We start from the raw sequence: 17495 nt of genomic DNA, 5'->3' as shown, positions 1-17495 counted from the left end.
ATTTGCATGTGAAAAGGGTTGTTAAGGATTGCAAGGCACATCTTCCAACTCTACAATTCTATGATCAAGATGGACTTCAAGAGGCAGAATCCATGAAGATGGTCTGCATTTGTGCAACTGTGCTGTGCCTGTTTCTGTGTGGGTGGTTCTAATTCTACTAATGGAGTCCAAGAGGACTTGTAGGATGGAAATACCTGCTGCTGCCAACCTGAAGCCCTTGACCCACATCTGGTCCCAGAGGCCTTTTGATCTGGGGCTTCTCATTTGGGAGAGAGTTCCCCCCCCCAACACACATTAAAGGCTTTGTAGGCTAGAGCCATGCCTTTAACTGCCTGCCTCAGGCAGGACATATGAAACCATGGTGGCTGCTGAATTCAAAATATCTGTATGATAAAACCAACCTTCTTTGAATTAAGTATGCTTGTGCTTTATTCAGTCCTATGGAAAAGTATACTGTACATGCAACTTGCTGTGCAACTGTCACAAATTTTGTTTAATAGAGATGGCCATCAAAGTGGGGGTTGTTCAGTTTGAATCCATAAGATTTCACTTGGGTAGCAGAAACCAAGATTTAATTTAGTAAAAGCTCTTGACTCTTATGGAAATCTGTGTTGTCTTTTCTGGAAAACAGATTTTCTATATAAAATCTGGCATTGATGCCTTAGGCCTACAAACTCCTGGAAACCATTTAAAAATAAAAATCACCAATGTAAAAATATCACTTGGAACTAAACTTAATTGTGTGTTCAGAGTTCTGTTGGTTGTCCAGTTTGTTGATGTGCAAAGCTATTGTGGGGGGAAAGTGATTCTTTCCATACTCTGTGATGAATGGTCTTTGTGTATTGCTCAATGCTTGCTGGATTTGGGGTGGGGGGAGAACACCTGAATGTCTCTACTGGGTTATGTACAGTTTCTAAACTAGGTGTGCATTCATGTTGAAAATAAGACTTCTGTAAAACTGAGCTTGTTGTACTCAATTTTTGTTTCTCAATGATGCAAAATTAGATGGTTTGATTCCACACTGGATATTTTATGTTGAATAAATGAATAGTTTCTACAATAGTGAGCCTTATGGGTGCTTTTGTGGCTGCTCTGTGCCTAAAATGTGGACCACCTCACCTTCCTAGGTTTTCAGGACACACCATTCTCAAAAAGCCTATTTATGTCACCCAGCGTAGATGGAACTGGACCACAAACCACCCAAGAGCTGGTGGAGTATGCCTTCCTCTCATTTACTAGCTGTTCGTCTTTTTTCCATCCCTCTCAACAATGACTGAACATTTCTTTCTCCTGCCCCAGTAAGTGTGGAGTGTCCACAGGCCATGTGCTTTGTCCACACAAGAGTGCCAGGTTAACTCTCAGCATCTCTACTTAAAATGACTTCAGGGAGCAGAGTTGGCCAAGAGCTGAGGTATAGGGGAAGCCCTGTCAGGTTCCATTTTTAACTCCAAGGTTAAGCAGATAAGCCCTGGCCTGATGGAGAGAGTAGCCTCATGAGATGATGGAACAACCTGGCAGCTAAGTTTAGGCACAACAAGGTGCTGCTTCAAGAGGACCACATTTAGGGGCTTATCCAGACATGGGCTTGTCCTGTGTCTAGAAAGCAGGGATCCAAGCAGTTTTCTGTGTGTCCCACACTTTCTAGGCACAGGTCCTCATTGTTTTGCCCTTGCCCTGCTGCTTCCCCCCAGAAAACCTGCTCTTTAGCGATAAATTGGACCAAACATCAATCCGGAGAAAGCCCAATTGACATTTGCTCCAATTCAGCGGTAAAGTGCTGGGGCAAGGGTAAGTCTGGATGTGCCCTGAGTTATTTCTGCAACTGAGGCAGGCAAAGCAGGTTGTCTCAGGAGTGCATTGAAGTTTTATAGTCTGGGCTAGGGGGCCACACTGAGTTGGACATGACTGAACAACAAAGGGGGCCACAGTGACTAAGGCCCTGCTCTCTGGTTACTGTGTCTTCCAGTTATCAGGCTGGTGCCTTTTCCTGCAACCATTAGCTTTGTCTTGGCCACAGGGCTTCAAGCTGCCAGAGTATCTTTAGAGAAAGCTCCTCAGGTCTTTTCTGAGCCTCTGAGGAGTCTGGGATCCAGTCATTAGAGTCCAATGGCAGAAGTGTCTCCTCAGGGTTCAAGGGATGAGTTGTGGGACTCTGGTGCCAGCAGACCCAAATGGTAACAACTGCACGTTTATTCAAAATCTAGTTGAAACTATTTAGTTCAATTAATCCGACAAAATTCAGTAACTTGATCCAGTGACACCAGCTTTTCAAAGTCTGGTAGTCATTTACACCACCAGGGCCCGGCTACTGCCCCCTTGCCTCTTAATGCCTCTCTGATAATCCCACTGACCTCCAGGGGGTGGTACCACCCAGTTTGGGAACCACTGCCATACAACATCAAAATGGCCTTGTTTTGTAACCCTCTTAAAACCCTCTTATGGTGGGTTAAATGCTCAGACAAGGCAATATCCTGTACCCTTTCAAAACACCCATCCCTAGAGAGACCTGCTGTGCAATTCCAATGTTTGGCCATGTTGAGTCTGGCTATTGCAAAGAACAGTCTTAGCAGCTCCTTGTGAACAAGGGTGGGATTTAAGTCACTGTCAATGGCCAGGAGAGCTGATTCCAGGTCTGGGGTTAGAGACTGGTTTCTTATTGCAGAAAGGTCCATGAATATAGACCACTAATAAGCTGTTAATATTTCACACTCCCACCACATATGAAGGAAGGTGACCATAGGCTCTCCAGCATAGCAGTGAGGTATCTTTCAGGATGTGCAACAGTCTAACAGGCACCCAATACCAGCATAGTAAAAGCTGGAGGGAAGCTGCCTTTAATTTGGCGGAAATTGTCTTAATAGGATCATACCTTCAGCTTGCATCCTTGAATACTCTTTAATAGTATTATTTCTTTATTTCATATAATTTATATACCAATTGATTGTAAGGGGGTGGGGGACTCCAAGAAGTTTACAAGAAGAACAAAGCAATACAAGAAAAACAAAGCAAAACAATCTATGAAAACAGTTAAACACTAGGCTCCTTAATCCTACAAAGTCAGACCCACCCTGTAAGTAAAGGTCAGTGAAGTGGCCTGAACTGTTGCCACGTGCTCAGAGGTTGGCATGAGGTGGCTTGGCCAACCTCTGGTCTTCTAGAATCTTCCCAAACAAATGGGCTACCTCCATGGCACAACCCCAGTGGATGGTGAGCCCAAAACCGCCATGGCCATAGTTGTGGATCACCTGAGAGAGAAGGAAAAGGCAAGAAGAGAGCTACTTCACCAAGGAAAACAGCAGGAAGGGAAGCCTTACTTCCTACGGCAACTGAATGTCAGGGTCAATTAATGCACCATCCACACATCAAACACACAGAGAATTGCATTTCGTTTCACTAAATTTCAGTAGGGCTAGCTTACTCATACATAGGGCTGCAGCCTTGGAGTAAACCCCCCCCCCCCAGGATATATGAGAGTCCTAGCCTCAGCATGTGTAAGATACCATGCAAGGGCTGATCCTGTTCCACAAAACAATTCACACCATGCATACGGAAAGTTACCCACCTCTGATTGTAACATCCCATGGCGAACAGCCTGGTGTTCCAATCGGACTCTTGGACGTACGGCACGATGACCGCTCCATTCATGGATGATTTTGGCTTTCTGGAAGCAGCAACATGCATGGTTATTCAGAGCAGGCAATTGTAAGAAAACATGGGAAACAGTAATCCACTTTGTCAGGGCTTATACTGAATCCTCCTGTGGAAGAGCCATAACACAGTGGTAGAAGACTGGTGTGTTGCATCTCCAGCTCAAGGATAGCAAGCTGCAGCAGATGTGGGCCCTCCCCAGCCTGACCAATGGTCAAGGGCAGTGATGGCCAAACTTGGCCCTCCAGCTGTTTTGGGACTACAATTCCCATCATCCCTGACCACTGGTATTGTTAGCTAGGGATGGTGGGAGTTGTAGTCCAAAAAACAGCTGGAGGGCCAAGTTTGGCCATCACTGGTCAAGGGTGATGGGAATTGTAGTTCAGCAACATCTGGAGGGCCCCTGTGGGTCCCCCATTCCTGGGCCACAGGATTGAGCACAGCCCTTGTCTGAGATCTAGGGATACCACCTTGGGATGGGGAAAGTACAGGATGGGACAGGCAAAATAAAGGACAGGTGGGGGAAATGGGGGGGGGTGCAGAAATGACTTCAAAGCACTACAATTATCAAATGGAAGGTATCAGTAACTGCAAACATTCCAACAGCAATATTGAAAGGAAATCTTCCCCACCTGCTGAATTTCTGCCTGCCAGAATGATGATTAATATAGAAACCCAGCCAAAAAAGAAAAAAGAAAAAAAAAAAGGCGGCCGGGGGGGGGGGGAGATAGCAACAAATTCTGCTTCTCTTCCTCATAGAGCTTTGCTTCCAGCATCCTAACAGGGTTCACATAACCTCTCATCCCCCTGAGAGCTCCAATATATGAAGGTTATGATGCTTTAATGCCCAGGGATGGACAAATTATTATTTATTAAATTTATATACCACCCTTCATCCAGGCAATTTCAGTGACAGAACCCTAAATGTGAAAAGCCCTCCTCTGCAGCCTCCATGCGATCTATTCTAGAGGTGGAAATGAGCCAAGAGACCCTTAAACACACAGTGAGACTGAGCTAGGAGAATGTTGACATGTGCTTTAATCTGCTTTTTAGCTTATTTTATTTTTAATAACAGTAATAACTCTTTTTACTAACAATTTCATTGTTTTATTCTTTGTGGTTGCTGTTTTTTAGCAATCAAGCTATATTTTATGAAATACCATATTTTTCGCTCCATAGGGTGCACCGGACCGTAGGGCGCACCTCGTTTTTAAAGAAGGAAACAAGAAAAAAATATTTTCTGGTTTTCCTCCTCTAAAATCCCCCTGGTTTTTTTTGTTTTTTTTTAGGATCTGCTCAAATTTGTGCAGCTTTTTTTGCAAAGGGAAAAGCCCTGTTTTTTTGAGGATCAGCTCAAAGTTTTGCAGCTTTTTTTGCAAAGGGAAAAGCCCTTTTTTGAGGATCAGCTCAAAGTTTTGCACCTTTTTTGCAATGGGAAAAGCCCCATTTTAATGGGGTTCAACTCACATTTCTACAGCTTCTTAAGAAAAGTGAGCCGTTTCTACAGTTTGCAGACAGATAATCTAATCAGCCAGTCACATGTCGCTGGGGAAACAAACAACCTCCCTCTGCAGCACATTCAACAATGGAGGCCTGGGCAAGGGGGTGGGGCTGAAAGGGAGCCAGGGACTCTTATCTCTCTCCCAATCTCTTGCTGATCAGCTGCTGATATAAAATGAATTGAAAAAAAGTTTAAAATAACTTTTGTTAAAAAACCAGAAACCTTTTTGTTAGGAATTGTAGGTGCAGATATACTGAAGAAACTGAAAAGACTTTATGTATGCAACAACAGCAGCAAAGATGCTTCTTGCCCAGAGTTGGAAAGACGACAAGATCCCTACTAGTGCGGACTGGCAGATGAAATTATTGGACTATGCAGAGATGGCAAGATTAACCAGGGGAAATAAGAAATCAGGTGGATCAAAACTTCAACAAAGAATGGGATAAATATATATTGTACTTGAAAGACCACTGCAAACACTTGAACTCTTTGGCAGATTTTAAATAACTCTTGCAGTGATACAAGATTTTGGATACTATGGAGGATGGTAAATTAGATGGATTTATAATATGCAGTTTTAAAAGTTATTTAAAGAACCCATGGAGGGGAGGAGGGAAGTCTTGAGATTCGGAAGAATCTTGTGCAAATTTTAATGTCTGTAATAATATTACTTGTGTGAATGAATTTGTAAAATCAAATAAAAATTATTTCAAAAAATAAATAAAGGAACTCCTTTAACCCAAGGGAAACTCAAAGCAGGTTGTGCTGCACCCAGAACTTCCCCCTGTGTGCAGGGAAGGCTTGGAGAGTGCGACGGCTTGCTCAGTCCCCACAGCAGCACGCTGGTCACTGTACCTGGAGGCTAGGCAGCAACTCACAGCACCCTTTCCAAATGCGCTGGTGGTCCTGGGGGCTGTTTTCTTGACTCCAGTTTCCCAGCTGAAATATTCCTCCCAAGGTCACTGCATTGCTCCTACAGCAGAAACAGAAAGGGAAGCGGCAGCAGTGGGGTGTGTGTGTGGAATCGGCCCTAAGCCAGGTTGGAAGAAAGGGTGTCAACCAAGGGCAGAGGGGCCATGCCCAGGTCACACAAGTGTGCCAGGCTGGCTACTGCCAAGCCACAATGGCGGTCTATTGCATTTGGTGTCAACATCCTGCTCCTTCTCCTTTTGCCTGTGGAAGAAGTGACGCTCTGAGTCTCCCAAGCAATGCTTGTGTGCATCACACCACAAACATCCCAGGGCTCCAGGATGGCCAGAGGCCCCAAAGAGATGCTGTTTGGACCTGTGATCATTTAGGCCACATCCACACCATTTAAAGTACATGGTTTCTTCCAAGGAATCCTGGGAACTGTCGTTTGTATGGGGATTGTAGCTTCAGGGGGGAACTACAGTTCCCATGATTCTTTAGAGGAAGCCATGCACTTTAAATGCATGGTGTAGATGTGACCCATGATTACTGTCCTGTCTGTTACCTCTGTCTGTTGTGGATTGGGATGGGCAACAGACCCTGAAATGGCCAAATGAACAAGAGTTAAGAAATCACATAAAGCACAGGGGGTGGAAATGTTTCAGCCCAAAGGCCACATTACCCTCATAGGGGCCGCATTCCAGTAGTGATTGGAGGCTGGGGTTGAGGGAGAATTTCAATTCTGTTTGCATTTAAACTTGAATGTATCAAATCTGCACTTTCTGAAACAATATGAGAACCAAAACACAGTCATCCTTCGAAATTTGCACTTAACTGAATTTTGCAATGCAGTTCTCCAGCAAATGTTTGCAGAAATGCGCTTATTAGGTGACAGTGTGCATAGAAATGAATATATTGTGAAAATAACATGCAAAAATGCACCATATGAGGGGAAAGAGTTTGCAAAAATGTATACAAGTCAAAACTACATATAAAAATGTGTTTGTTAGCAGAAATCTACATGTAAAATGCTGAATAATTTTCATGAAGGGTTTTTTTAAAAAATGGCAAAATGTGAGCTGAAGTTATGATTAGCAAAACCAGAAAGAGAGAGAACTGAAATGGACAGCTCCTTCTATCCCTAATGTTTCCATTGTTTCCAGTGTTAATTGGGAGAAATTTGCACATAAAAAGCTGAAGAATTTTTTGTGAAGATTAAAAAAATAAATAAAAAATCAGACATTGCTGCAGAAATGTGGACAACTTAATCCAAGGCTGGAAAAATTAGAAACTGAGAGGACTCGGAAGGACAGATCTGTCCATCCCCACAAAGACAAAAGTGGGTTGAGGTGTGATGCTTATCTTTGTACATTAGGCTACATTCCAGTTGCACAAAAGTCAGAAATCTTTGCACCCTACACCTCAAATGCCCCTCCCTCCCTCCCTCCCTCCAAGCAAGCAAGCAAGCAGCATTGCCCCAGTGGAAGGACACATCCAAGCAGGTTAAAGCGCTTGAAGTGGGTGCCAGCAGGGCCGCCTTGGGCAGATGGTATGAAGTGAGGGTGCAGACCAAGAAGGGTCCTAAGCACCAAAGAGGCCTGGAAGGCTGCACCCAGACCCTGGGCTTGAGGTTCCCCAACCTTGAAACAAGCATTTATTTGGGTCCACAACACAAATGCTATTGGGCTTCCCCAACAAGGGGTCCTACAGATGTTTTGCAGTACAACTCATCAGCACACAGGCAGGGAGCTAGAGGAGCAAACATCTGGAAGGCATCCAATTGGGGAAGACTGTCATAGTCAGTCATGTTTTCTGTCATAGTCAGTCATGTTTTCCTTACCCAGGTATGATGTAGGGTGTGTTATAGATCCCAGTCTCAACATCATGGGTGATGATGAAATGCTTCACCCAGGGGGCCTCGACCTAGAGAGACAAAACAAGCAGAGGCAACATCAAGGGGTGTATTGCTTCATTCACCCCAGCAGGGATCAGATGATCTTAGGAACAAATCAAGCCCCACCTTTCCCTATAAAACTCCTGACTCTGGTCTGGCTCCTCAGCTGGAGCAATGTCACAGATTTGCTGACCCATCAACCCCATCATAGCCCCACCAGGATGTGCTTCTTCAGACACAGGCAGCTTCTTCCCTTCTTGCAAAGCAGCCAAAAGAATCCTAGAAAACCTGACCTCACCTTGATGACTTGCCCCCGGCCCGGGCATAACTCAGGGTCAGGTTGTAGCTCCCCAGCACGAACTCCTGTGCAGTTGATTATGATGTCCACGCCTTCAGCCATCAACTAAGCAAAAGACAAATTTGTGGTGTCACTGTCTCTGAAGGCAAATGGGAACTGGAATCCAAGAACATATGGAAGGCCAGAGGTTGGCCACCCTGATTTTCTGTCCTGCTTAGCAAAAAATGGTTTGGAAAGCCCACCATATCTGCCTAAAGCAGGGCAGGAATTATTGGAGCCATACTCCAGAAATATTTAGAGAGAGGGCAGCTGGTTGGGGATGCCTGGGCTTACATTCACACCAAGCATTTCAAGCACTAGGTTGTCACTTTAAATAATTTTGGGAACTGCAGTGTGTTAAGGATGCTGAGAGTTGTTATGAAACCTCCAGAGCTATAGGGTTCCCTGTGAAGAGGGATTGATTGTTAAATCGCTCTGGGAGTCTTAGAATCTTAGAACTGTAGAGTTGGAAGGGACCCCAATGATTATCTAGTCCAACCCCCTGCAATGCAGGAATCTCAGCTAAAGATCCATGTAGCTCTGGGAGAGGAAGAGGGGCCTCTTCACAAGTCTCAGTATCCTTAACAAGCCACAGGTCCTGTTACAGGTGGGTAGCCGTGTTGGTCTGCCATAGTCAAAACAAAATAAAATAAAAAATTCTTTCCAGTAGCACCTTAGAGACCAACTAAGTTTGTTCTTGGTATGAGCTTTCGTGTGCATGCACACCTCTTCAGATACACTGAAACAGAAGTCCTATAATTCTTTTGGGGAAGCCATGTCTATTTAAAGTGGCATCATAATGTGTGGTGTATATTGTTGGACTACAATTCCCATAATCCCTGACCATTGGGCCATGCTTGCTGAGGCTGATGGGAGGAGTTGTAGTCCAACAATAGCTGGGACCCAAGGCTGGTCTAGTGTCATATGTATGGGTGGGTTGTTGTTGTTGTTGTTGTTGTTGTTGTTACAATCTTGCAGGAATTCAGAATTTATTGATTGATTGAAATTTGTATACCACTGGAATGTGAAAAACCTCAGACCTCAAAATGCTGACCTCTAGCTTTCTCCTTCCCCAGAATTCCTTGCTCCAGTTCTGCTCAAAATGCAGCCATATTTAAACCCTAACAATAGACTCTACCCACGCCCCTCCCCCTCTATCTGATCCTGTCCGCAGCTGGTGGAGAAGGGAAATGCCTTTATCAATGCCCCTCCCAGAATACATTTAAATTCCCAACTAACCTCCTGGAAGGACTCAATTTTCCGATGAAAGAACTTGATGCTCTTCAGCTTTAACCTTTAAGACAAATGTTGCCTTGTAAACAACAGGGCGAGCAACTGTGACTGATGGCTAACATTCTGACACTTCTCCAATTCTGGTGACATCCCTAGAAAGAGCCCAGTGAGGTCTCAGCATGCTGGCTGACTGTTGGCACCGGATGCTGGGTGACTATTAGGGCAGGAGTAACCCTGAAAAGCCAGCCGGAGTGGGAGAAATGGAATGGAACGGAATATCTTGACAGGAACCATGGCTGGCTGGCTGGCTGGCAGGCAGCCTCTTCCAGTCAAAGGGCACTTGTAGAGCACCTGCTATGCCTGTGGAAGGTTCCATGTTCAGTTCCCAAGGGCATCTCCGGGTAGGGCTGGGAGGGAACCCTGATGGAAATGCTCAAGAGCCAGTCAGTGTAGAGATAATACTGAGCTTGGCAGGCGAATGGTCAAACTCTGAGAAGGCACCTTCTCATGGTCAATATGGATATTGTCAGAACAGAGAGAAGAAAATATCATACACACCTCTTTGTAAGCCAGGGTAGATATCGTTTGCCCTCTAGCATCAGAGCTGTGTTGAACCAGCCATAGCTGAAACCAGGGAAATGAAAGATAAGGACATAGAAATGGGCTACCATCTGAAATACAGGGGTCCCCTCACTTATGCGGGGGCTATGTTCCCGGGCTACATGCATATATGTGAAATCGCATAAAGTGGAGAGGGTGCTGTTGAGAGAGGCTGGAAAGCAACTCTCTCTCGGCAGACTCCATCCATCCCATCCACCTTCCTCGAGTGGCAATGCACCCTTTCGAGCGCATGTGCTGCTTGCCTCCAGTGACTGGAATGTTGAGCTGGGAGTCAGAGAGTCGGTGGTTCCTGGTGCGCAGGGCCACTGTGGGGCCTCTAGGCGCTCTCCCTGTTAGTCTTGGAAGGTGCTGGGGGCAGTTTCTTTTTATCTAGGGGTCTTTTCTAATTCTACAAGTCTATGATTTTATAATAGTCATCACATCCAGGAAGTGTCATTTATGCAACTGGAATTGACCTCTCCCCCTCCTCATTTTAGTCCTGCTCTAGATGGCCTCCCAGCCCACCAGAGAGGTGATGTCAGCCTTATCTCACAAAGCAAACCATGACACCCGAAACCTAAAGGCAAGAGAGAATTGATCAATACCTGTAGCCAGGGAAGAGCTCAAGCTCTTTCTGTGACAAGGTCCTAAATCCCAAAACGATATTCTTCCATGATGGGTCCTGCAGAGGAGAAAGTATTGTGTCAGCCCCACTTATAGGACAACTGAGGGAAGAGTCCACATGTCTAAGATGCTCTGGTCCAATCACCTTGTTCTCTGTGAAAATTGATAATTTGTACCAAAAGGCGTCATTTACCTGTGATTCATGCACTGGTAGTTGACACAACTTCTGGAGCAAGTCATTCAAGAAATTAGAATAGATTCCACTAATGAAGAGAGATGCACCTGAGATGCATTTGGTCTCATGTTCCTACACCTGTTGGTTGTGGGTTTCCCCCTCTGCTTTGCAGTGATGCAAAAATAGCCATATTGAGAGTGATACAAATAAGCCATTGAAAGCAATCTCCCATTATCATCTGTCTATACAATACTGCAAAACTCCATCTACAAGGAGGACCAAACATCCTTTGAAATAATTGCTCTCATTTAACATCAGTTACTTACCGGAACTGGCTGTGTAAAGAGATTGTATCCAGAGAGCAGAAACAGCCCCATCTCCTCAGCTTCTGGTGAATTAATGTGTTGAAGAAGATAATCAAATGTCTCTTTATTCCAGAGCCTGTCATATTAAATAATACAGTCAGACAATTACACACATACAGCTCTAGGATTGTACTGTAAATTTTCCTGCAACTTGATGGTCTACCAGAAAACAGAATGGATGAGTCTCTGGATGCAACACCTCTCCCAAGACAAATATGCCAATACTCTGCTTGTGTGTCATCCATGGGAAGCAATGACCCACTGAAACGCTTCCAACTTCCTTCAAAATGGCTGACTGCCTTCAGCTTGAAGCATACTTCTGCTGCCTGCCTGTCTAGGCCTTCACAGAAAGAAGACCTCACCAACATCTCCACTGCTCTTATCCTTAGGAAGTTTTTCTGAATATTTAGTTCAGATTTGCCTCTCTGCAGTTTAGTCCTCACTGAAGAGGCCACACAGGCAGAGCAGAGAGACTGAACCAACAAGGATGAGCTACTCAAATGAGAACATACAGGGATGTAATTCCTCAGTTATCAGGGAATCCAAAGCTTTTAGTCTTATGTTTGTTTGTTTGTTTGTATAAATAAATTGATTTTTATGGAAATTTTCTCAGACAAATAAAAAATACATAATGGCAAATACAACCTGGCTGTGAAGTCACTGATGGTGTACAGAAAAAAATGTAAAGCAATCAGAGAGCACCATATTAAGTAAGGTGTAGAAACAGCAGTCTGGAAGGCCAAAGGAAGTAATTTATACATTTTTAAGCTAAAGGCCAAAAATGTTTAGATATAATACCTGTCCGTAGTGGACAGTGGAGATTTGGGGGGAGGACTGCTCCCTGTTGTCACAGAACAAATTCAACTAACCAAAACCAACCAACTGAAAATGATGTTTTGTCAAATACCCCTCTAAATTGTCTGTTACGTCCCATGACATTTTCTACCATTGCCAACTGCCAACCCTGACTCCACCGTCCTGTAGAGTGAAAGGGGTCTTACGTTTCTTGAGTGTTTCCCTTGTCGTAGAGATATGGCTGCCAAAGACCCGCCGCCCCATCGCTGGTGGTGTGAGGCGTAAACTGGTCGGCGTAGATCTCTATTTCAAGGGGCTGATCTATGGAGTGGTATCGGTCATGGATGCAGAGGGCTGTGGACAATCCAATGATGCCGGCTCCAATCACAGCAACTCGCATGGTGGGGTGCTTAAATTCTCTCCTGGGGGAAGAAAATGGCTACAGCTTTGTGCACCTGGCATTAAATCCCAACAAACACAGCAGAACTCATTCCTGGGTGGCCATACCTAGGCTTGGTAACTCAATTTGAATCCCCTCCAACATTCCTCAGATGAAAATAGGGACATTTCTCACTCTCCAGCCCCTAGACCCTCCCCAACCTCCTCATTTTTTGTCCTCCCGCCATAGAGCATTTCCTATCAGAAGAAGGGCGAGTGCTGCCACCACTACACCAACAAGACAAAGCATACACACCATCCCCCGTCCCTAGAAAACTCCTTAATCCCAATTTTATTTTATTCTTTGGTAGATTTACCAAAAAGCTCGACAACATTTGGGTCGTCCTGGTTCTTCCTTTTTGAAATATGGCAACCCTAGGATTGGAAGGGACAAAAGCATGCAGGCTGGTGAGTTTCTAGGTCAGTGTGCCACACTCCCGCCGGGTGAGCCTGGCACACCCTCAAGATGCCGCTCCTTCTGCTTAGGGGCTAACAATAGATCCCTCTGTGCACAGGAATGCCTGCATTAAAGGGCTGCTTCCCAGTTCTCAAAACTCTGCACCCACTGGCCAGAGAACTTGGCTTCCTTTGCAGCAGAGGCTTGAATGGCTATTAGCACAACCGTTTCTTTCAGAGAAAGACAGCAGAAAGAAACCCTGCAAGTGGCAGAAAAGCTTATTGCCAGAATAACAAAATGTGAGGGTTTTTTGGGGTGGGGTGGGGGGACTGTGCTAGCTTTAAAAAAAGAATTTGCTTTCTTCCATAAGAACAGGAGAAGAGACTGCTGGATCAGGCCAATGGCCCATCTAGTCCAGCCTCCTGTCCTCACAGTGGCCAAGCAGATGCCCCCATGGGAAGCCAGCAAGCAGGAGCTGAGCACAGGATGACTCTCCCATCCTGCACTTTCCAGCAACTGGGATTCAGGAAAATTACTGCCTCCCTCCAACCGTGGTGGCAGAGCATAGTAGCCTTATCCTCCACGAACCATCAAACGTGAATATTCTTGGTAATGCTGGAGTTTGATACAAACAGAAAATGTGTTGCTCTCTTTTGAAAGATAGACTTGATGGTAGTTTATAACGGACTGCTGCAAAAAAACAAACCAGCCAGGGACTGTCCCAGGGAATGGTCAAATAAAGCCCTTTTCCCTATGAGGAAAGGTTGCAGCTTTTGGGACTATGAGTAAAGATGAGTAAGAGGAAACATGAGTAAGAGGAAAGATGAGTAAGAGGAAACATGATAAATAGTGTTTAAAATCATGCAGAGCATAAAGACAGATGGAGGAAAGCACACACACACACACACACACACACACACACACACCTCATAACTCTAGAACAGACATGTCCAACAGGTAGATCGTGATCTACAGGTAGATCACCGGACTTCTGTGGTAGATCACCAGTAGATCATCAGTGGCTCCCCCAAAGAAGCTAAAAAAGCTCAAAATCTAAAATGACCCGAACCACCAAAGTGTATCTGAAGAAGTGTGCATGCACACGAAAGCTCATACCAGGAACAAACTCAGTTGGTCTCTAAGGTGCTACTAGAAAGAATTTTCGATTTTGTTTTGACTATGGCAGACCAACACGGCTACCCACCTGTCACCAAAAACAGGGCTTTCTTTCCTACAAAAAAAAGTTCAATGTCGCTTTCCTCTTCCCTAAACAAGCTCAACAACTTTGACCTGAACCCCCCAAAAGGGGGTAAATCACTGCCAGTTTTTAACTCTGTGAGTAGATCACAGTCTCTTGGAAGTTGGCGACCCCTGCACTAGAACATGTGGACATCCAATGAAGCTGAATTCAGGAGATGTTTAATAAGGATTTCTTCATGCAGGACAGAGCTAAACTGTGGAGCACCTTCCCACAGTGATGGCCACCCAATGAGATGGCTTTAAAAGAGGACTGGGAATTCTTGGAGGAGGAGAGGGCTAGCCATGGCTACTAGCCACATGGCTCTGCTCTGCTTCCCCAATTGAAGGCAGTATGGCTTCTGGATGCCAGTTGCTGGAAGCCACAGGAGGTGGGGAAGGGAATGCTCTGGTGCTCGAATCTTGCTGGTGGGCTTCCAGTAGGCAACTGCTTCAGCACTGTGGGAACAGGATACTGGGCTCAATGGGTCACTGGTCTGATCCAGCAGGCTCTAATGTTTTTACACAGGGCACCAGGCTGGGGAGGAAGGCCCACATGTAAATTAATGCACATGAACTGTAAGGCATCCGTCCAGAGCACAGTCTGCCCATTCACCCCACCCCCCGGCAGCTGCCAAGGTGCATTTTGAACTGCTAAACCTACACACTGAGAAACAAGTATGGATTTTCTAGTACATCTTTAACTCAAAGAGCACAAAGTGGAATGTGCACCAATGGGAAGCTGCTGCTGTCAGTGTAGACAATACTGAGTTAGGTGAACTAATGGTCTAACTTGGGATAAGGCAGCTTCCTGCATTCACCTTTGTGGTTTGTTTTTTTTAAGTTAACAGAGAACCTCTTTAGTGCAGAGTACACGAACACATTATGCAACAAATAACAGCCTTCTTTAATGTGTGATGTAGGGGATGGGTGTCCAGGCAGTTTTGTTGGGAATGAGGCTGGCAAGATCCACAGGGGCAGCAGTTCCTGCCTCCACTGCCTGCCACTGCTGCTACCACAGTTGCAGCAGTGGCGGTAGCTGCATGCTCCTTGGAGGTCAGATCCACTGCCTGCTTTACAACCCCCAGCGGCCTCTGGGTGAATAGGAGGTGCTATTCATAGTCCCCCCCCCTCCCCGGACAGACCTTGATGTACCCTTTTTCCTGGCAGCGGGGAGGTGCCATTTTGTGGTTCAACTCAGGTGCCAAAATGTCTTGGACTGACCTTGGGTGAAACTATGAGTATTTCAAGTGTTTCCTCATTTTAAGCACTGAAATGCAGAGCATATGCTGGCATTATCACCCAGATTCCCTCTGTCTTCCAAGGGTTTAGGGGAAACTAGCTTGCCATACACCATCATGTCTTGCTTGACAACTGCAAAGACTCAGAAGCAGGGACTTCTAAAATTATTCACAATGGAAACTGCAATTCTGAAAACTTAACATGTCAGAAGCCACATTTCACCAATTTGCAAAACAGCAGCAGCCCAGGAGATAACTGAATACGGAAAGCCAAGCCTGTTTTCAGTTCCTTTCAAGCCAGTTCTTTGCCAATTCCTACTGCTTTCAAGACAATCCCCTCAAAGGGCAGAATTCAGAAACAACGAAAGAAAACAATGTTTTCTGCAAGCACACACAACCACCAGGCAGGCACATTTGTTTTTAGCAAATCAAAAGGAAGAAAATAAATAAATGTTACCCTCTTGCTGACAAAATACACTTTCCAGAAATGCTCTTTCACTCAACCATGGGCCCAAGTTGTAGGCTGGCAGTCTGCAGACTGGATCCTGAGAACGATTTGCAAGGTGACTAGTCACAAACCTTATGTATTTCAGGAGCTTGGAAAGAGGGGTCAAAGTTCCTTGTAGAATGAACATTGTGGAGAATGAGGTGGAGTTTAACCTTCTGTGCTGCCAAAGTTGAAGAGTTGGCATTTTTCCTAGAGAACTCCCTGCTTCAAATTGGAACTCTGTGTCAAGCTTTGACAAGGGTGAAACTCCAGGCAGTCAGGTTCCATGAAGGGGTCAGCTGAAATGGAAGCAGGGGCATGGTCTAAAGTGACAGAAGCAAGTTCCAAAGCAGTAGTAACAGAACAAGGGCAGACTCTAGGCAGCATCCTCCCTCCAAAGACAGGCTGAGGTGCAAGTTCTGGGGTCATGGCTATATAGGGCTGGTGTGCTCTGACTGGCCCATTGATCAACCTGACGGCTGGGAATGGAGTAAATTGCACTCCCAGTGCTGTCAAAATCAGTGGGGTCCTGTGAGGCTGGGGAATTTAACACTCCTGATTTAGAAGTATAGCTTATTCCATTCCACTGTGTAGATAACAAGGGTCTGGAAACCAAGCCTTAGGAGGAATGGTTGAAGGAGCACGGTATGTTTAGCTTGGAAAAGAGGAGACTGAGAGGAGATATGATAGCCATATTCAAATATCTCAAGGGCTGTCACGTGGAAGAGGTAACAAGCTTGTTTTCTCCTGCTCTGGAGGGTAAGACTCGAACCAATGGCTCCAAGTTACAAGAAAGATTATGACTAAACATCAAGAAGAACTTTTGGACAGTAAGAGCTGTTTGACAGTGGAACAACCCTTGGGAGGTTGTAGACTCTCCTTCTTTGAAGGTTTTTAAACAGATGTTCACATGCATATAATGCCCAGACGGGGTGGACTTCCGTTTTAACCTCTCAATTTTGCTGAATTGATAGAATTGGATATTCCTCACCTTTACCGTCGACTTGGATTTTTTTGGGGAAAGTAGACCGCTGTAAAGCTGGTTCAGAGACTTCACTTCCTTTTTAAAATATATATATATCCTTTATTGAAGTTCATAGATACCATACAGTATCTTAAATCCACACATACAAAGAAAAAATAACCTTACATAAATTTACAGTTAAATATTAAATTACTCTTTCCACATATTTTCTAACTAAACTAAGATAAAATAAGATAAAGTAAAATAAAATGAAGTAGACTTCCCATCATTTCCCAATGTAATTAACGTTTGTTATATTGAATGTACTTCTAATTATTACCTTCCTCTTAATATATTTTCTAATACTTTATTACGTCATACCATTTTTCCTTATTTCTTAATATTTACTTTACACAAGGGTCATTTGAATGCTGCCATAGATATTATATCACTGTTACATTTTTGTAAATATCTATTGAACATATACCATGACTTCACTTCCACAGAGTTGCGTTTTCACCTGATCCGCTGGCTTCCACCACTTCCCCCCCAACCCCTGGCGCCCTTTGGCACTGGTGCAAGGATCGGAGCTTTGGTGCCACCATTCGCGGATTGGGGTGTGTGTGTGTGTGTGTGCTTCATCTTAGCACT

The 17495-nt window shown here is 44.8% G+C and overlaps 1 protein-coding gene across 2 annotated transcripts; it reads right to left on the bottom strand.

Annotated features, from left to right (window-relative positions):
* Positions 1-2892: 2892 nt before the first annotated feature.
* On the bottom strand, positions 2893-16099 carry DAO (D-amino acid oxidase). Of its 2 annotated transcripts, XM_033169378.1 has the most exons (11): positions 15851-16099; positions 12288-12503; positions 11248-11362; positions 10728-10804; positions 10081-10146; positions 9529-9583; positions 8251-8355; positions 7899-7981; positions 6005-6122; positions 3563-3661; positions 2893-3245 (listed from the first exon to the last, which is right to left on the bottom strand). In XM_033169378.1, the coding sequence occupies exons 2-11, from the start codon at positions 12479-12481 to the stop codon at positions 3114-3116; spliced, it is 1044 nt and encodes a 347-aa protein (XP_033025269.1). In that variant the 5' UTR covers positions 12482-12503; positions 15851-16099; the 3' UTR covers positions 2893-3113. The 2 variants fall into 2 exon arrangements, with proteins under 2 accessions (XP_033025269.1, XP_033025270.1); XM_033169379.1 differs by lacking the exon at positions 15851-16099 and having other exon boundaries at positions 11248-11309; positions 12288-12486.
* Positions 16100-17495: the final 1396 nt, after the last annotated feature.

The sequence above is a fragment of the Lacerta agilis genome, chromosome 14 (genome assembly GCF_009819535.1).
Source record: "Lacerta agilis isolate rLacAgi1 chromosome 14, rLacAgi1.pri, whole genome shotgun sequence".
Lineage (NCBI taxonomy): Eukaryota > Metazoa > Chordata > Lepidosauria > Squamata > Lacertidae > Lacerta > Lacerta agilis.
Note: the sequence above shows the minus strand (reverse complement) of the source record. Positions and strands in the feature narration are given on the sequence as shown.